At 47.6% G+C, this 4,429-nt stretch overlaps 1 protein-coding gene across 1 annotated transcript in view; it reads left to right on the top strand.

The window, feature by feature from the left end:
* Window positions 1-4,429, top strand: part of LOC106804925 — a 54,869-nt gene that overhangs the window by 38,636 nt on the left and 11,804 nt on the right. The window contains exon 3 of the mRNA XM_014806333.1: window positions 165-344. Coding sequence (XP_014661819.1) covers window positions 165-344 — 180 coding nt within the window. The remainder of the gene's footprint in view (window positions 1-164; window positions 345-4,429) is intronic.

Here is a 4,429-nt window from a genome sequence, read left to right on the forward strand (position 1 = left end):
TCTCTCTCTCTCTCTCTCTCTCTCTCTCTCTCTCTCTCTCTCTCTCTCTCTCTCTCTCTCTCTCTCTCTCTCTCTCTCTCTCTCTCTTACTCTCTCTCTCTCTCTCTCTCGCTCTCTCATTCGCCGCATCCATCTTACAGCGCCGTCATCTCTCTGTCTTGCAGCACGCTGTAGAATCTAAGGACACTAAGACGATCTGCTGTCTGTGCTGTAAGCGGGGACCCGTGCTGCTGCACTGCAGCCTCGAGCGGTCGGCCTACTGCTGCGGAGAGTACATCCGCCTGACGGCCCACGTCAACAACCAGACGCCGGAGAACGTGTGGCTAACGATAAAGCTCCAGCAGGTACGAGAGAGAGAAGGAGGAGGGAATAGAGAGAGAGAGAGAGAGAGAGAGAGAGAGAAGCAAAAAGGGAGAGAGGGAGGGTGGGAGGTAGAGAGCAAGAGCGAGATAGAGAGCAAAAAGAAGAGAATGGCAGACGAGGAGACAGACAGACATATAGATAGAGATATATAGATTGACAGTCACAGATAGATAGATAGATAGATAGATAGATAGATAGATAGATAGATAGATAGATAGAGAGAGAGAGAGAGAAAGCGAGAGAAAGAGAGAGAGAGAGAGAGAGAGAGAGAGAGAGAGAGAAAGTGAGGAGGAGAGAGAACGAGAGGGGGAGAGACAGATAAAAAAAGAGAGAGAGAGAGAGAGAGAGAGAGAGAGAGAGAGAGAGAGAGATAGAGACGCACGCACGCACTCACGCACCACGCGAGCAATGTATAGATTTTATATTCTAGATATACAAGCCTACAGCTTCTTGCGAGCGCGCTCGACCGGCGCGCATACGTGACAAACAGCGCGGGTTTGCATGCGCGCGCCTTTTGTCGTCTCCACTAGAACATGAATGCTATATGCATTTCACGACAAGAATACATTACATTAACAACACCCCGCTTAGCGCGTCTACGTTACATATCTATTCTCATTACACACATCGCCTGATCTGCCGCCCCGCAAAGACGGGATGCAGTCTTAATAGAGAGCCACTCATGTACGTGGGTGTCAGTGAGATCGCTTATCACACACGCAACAGTAATTACAGACTCCTTCCCATAACCTTCGCGTTCGTATATAACCATAGATATATAAAAGCACATGGTCTAACTAGCACTAAGTTCTATCTCTCTCTCTCCCTCTCTCTCTCTCTCTCTAGTGTTAGTGTTAGTGTTAGTGTTAGTGTTAGTGTTAGTGTTAGTGTTAATAATAGTTAGGTATAATGTTAGAAATAAACAAAGAACTGTTTGTTAAAAGTTAAATACCGTTAATGTAAATGTTGTTAAACGTTATTAAATTTATTAATATTTTTTCCGTTAATACTAATCGTTTACTAACTATCATTACTCTTCGGAATTTACTTCTGCCGGGACGCGTTTTTCTAACATTTTAATGCGTTGTTTAAATGCGGAATAAACCAATTTTTAATTGCGATGTAAGAAGTAAGCTAGAGAAACTTAATTCAAAATATACATAATATATTATAAAAATTAATGAAACAATAATGAGGCAGGGTGATGTACCGTGCAGTGAGCTATATGTTATGGAGAATGATAACGTGTGATAACAATACTGAATCAATAACAACACGCCGTGAGATAAGCTCGAAAAGTGTTTCCTGTGATATTAACCCAACACTGCTGACCTATTCACTAACGCTAATGGTCGCTTCTTTCAGGCCCGACCTTAAAAACTCCGAGAGAGTCGAAACCGTTAAAGTGGCGAGGTTTCCATTTTTTTTCGGAATAAATAGATTGCGTCTATTACACGTGAAACACAAGTGTATACCTCCTTGTCTTGTTTACGAGGTTTAGTCTCGTAAAACGTGACATCGTTTAAGACAATTGAATCACATCTTTATCTACATGCTTGCACGAATGCCATCGGCTAATTTGACTGACAGTACGGCTGAAAAAAAGCGGTTGCTATCGTTGTTCCATACACAATACACACGCGCGAAAGCCGATTATACATAGAGAATGAAAGAGGGAGAGAGAGAGAGAGAGGGGGAGCACAAGGCACAGAGAAAGAGGACGAGAGCGGGGTCGAGCATGTGAGTGAGTGAGTGAGTGAGTGAGTGAGTGAGAGAGTGCGTCAGTGCGGGAGTGAGTGAGTCAGAGAGCGAGCGAGTGGGTGAGTGTGTGAGTGAGTGCGTGGGTGAATGAGTGAGTGAGTGAGTGAGTGAGTGCGTGGGTGAATGAGTGAGTGAGTGCGTGGGTGAATGAGTGAGTGCGTGAGTGAGTGCGTGAGTGAGTGAGTGAGTGAGTGAGTGAGTGAGTAAGTTAATGAGTAAGTGTGACAGCGAGTAAGAGAGAGAGAGAGAGAAAGAGAGAAAGAGAGAGAGAGAGAGAGGGAGAGAGAGAAAGAGAAAGAGAGAGAGAGAGAGAGAGAGAGAGAAAAGCACAGCAACTGGATACATTTAATGGGGAAGTGGGGTACAATAGCAGGAAGATTATAACGAGTCTTGGAAAATAGTCTGAAAACTAATATATCTACTATGATGATTTCTACTATATAACCTATAGTAAAATCCATAACAATTCGCCAGTTCTACTCAAAGGGTAGTAGTCCTGGATCGGGGACGGGCTGTTATTCCAAACACCAATGATAAAAGAGAGAGAAATAGTAGAATATAGATGGGAAGGAGACAGGGAGAGAGAGCGAGCGCGAGAGAGAGAAAGAAAGAGAGAGAGAGAGACAAAGCGAGAGCGAAAGAAAGAAAGAAAGAGAGAGAGAGCGAGAGCGAGAGCGAGAGAGAGAGAGAGAGAGAGAGAGAGAGAGAGAGAGAGAGAGAGCGAACGAGAAGCAACGGCAATTACGGCCTGGCGATATTGATCAAGGCTGTGCTAGACATTCACTACGCCGTGCACCTGGCCGCAAGGAATAAATATGTTACATAATTTTTGACCTAGCATCGTACTGTCATGATCGAGAGATACGTTGTGTCAACGCATCTTAATGTATGCCGCTCGCTTCACTGCGACGCGCGCGCAACGCTTATTCCTTCTCTTCTCTCCTTTCTCTCTCTCTCTCCCCTCGCCCCCATTTTATCTATTTCTCATCGTTCCCTGTCCTGTCTCTTCGCTCCGCACTTCTTCTTACATTATTTCTCGCCCTCATTCTTCCGTGTCTTTTGCTCGTACTCTTTCTCTCCCTCGTCTATCGCCACACGTCGCGCCTCTCTTATATTTATTCTTTCTCATCGTTTCTCCTTGTCTCGCTCTGCGTCTCTCTCCTCCTCGTCCTCTCTCTCTCGTCTTCCTCATCTCCGCTGCGCGTCATCTCTCACATCTCCGTCACCCTTGCTCTCTCCCTCTCTCTCGTCAGCGCTCGCTCGTCTCCCACCTCCGCCCCCTCTCTCTGTATCTATCTATCAGCATCTTGCCCTCGCCTCCCTCTCTCTCTCTACCCGCTCTCGCGCTCTTTTCTTACGCGGCGCTAAAGAGCACGTCACTGTGATGCCGTCTCACTCACACGCACAGCCGACATCCCGCGCTGCCCCGCATCACGTCTAGACCTTCTAGACAGATTCGCCAAAACTCTCCGTTCACCACTTCATCACACACACGCGCTGCGCGGCCACCCATTCACCACACCGTCCATATACGATACGAAAAATTCCTCTTCCCTCAGCAGCCGAGTCAATCTCGCCTGCTGGTTGATCTTCGTTCCGCAGCGCACAACCACAGCCCGCTAAACCCTGAATATAAATCGCCCGAGCATAACCACCTTCGGTTATTATTTCTTATTCTTTTTTTTCCTTCGTTGTTCGCGCACAAACGCACTGGCTTCCGACTACGAGGTCTTATGCCTTCTCGCAATAGGGAGCGATTCCAATTTATTCTAGCGTCATATGGGCTTCCGCATATAACCTCTTTCATCCTAGACGACGGACAGGCGACAAATTCTCGAGGGGTCGGCCGTCTGAGACAATCGGCCCGTCTGAGCAGGTACCATCGCGTCTCCACATTTAATCCACCGCGGTGCGGCACGTGACCAGGCCAGAACATGTCCTCTGCTTATCTGTATGTGTGCGGTGCGTGAGGCTGTGTTTGCGTGCGCGAGTGTGTGTGGCGCTTCACGATCGTGTAAGACCGACGTTTACTCACAGCTGTCCGTTGGTGCAGGCGCATCGACCGCTCGTTACCGTGCGATGCGCCTTTAGTTATGCTCTTCTCCCTGGGTACTGCCGGCAACGGACCCGGGTACGGGTCCTGGTATACCGGAATCGTACGCTGGTATACTTATCTGAGTTATGTGTTAGGGTTTCGGGACCCGCTCAGGGTTAGGCTAGGGTTAGGTTGAGCGGTTAGGCGTTACGAGTTAGGGAGTAGCGGTAGGGCACTCCCTAACTCGTTAGTGGAGTAAGGCGAGTACGT

This window comes from Priapulus caudatus, unplaced genomic scaffold (assembly GCF_000485595.1).
Source record: "Priapulus caudatus unplaced genomic scaffold, Priapulus_caudatus-5.0.1 Scaffold93, whole genome shotgun sequence".
Lineage (NCBI taxonomy): Eukaryota > Metazoa > Priapulida > Priapulimorpha > Priapulimorphida > Priapulidae > Priapulus > Priapulus caudatus.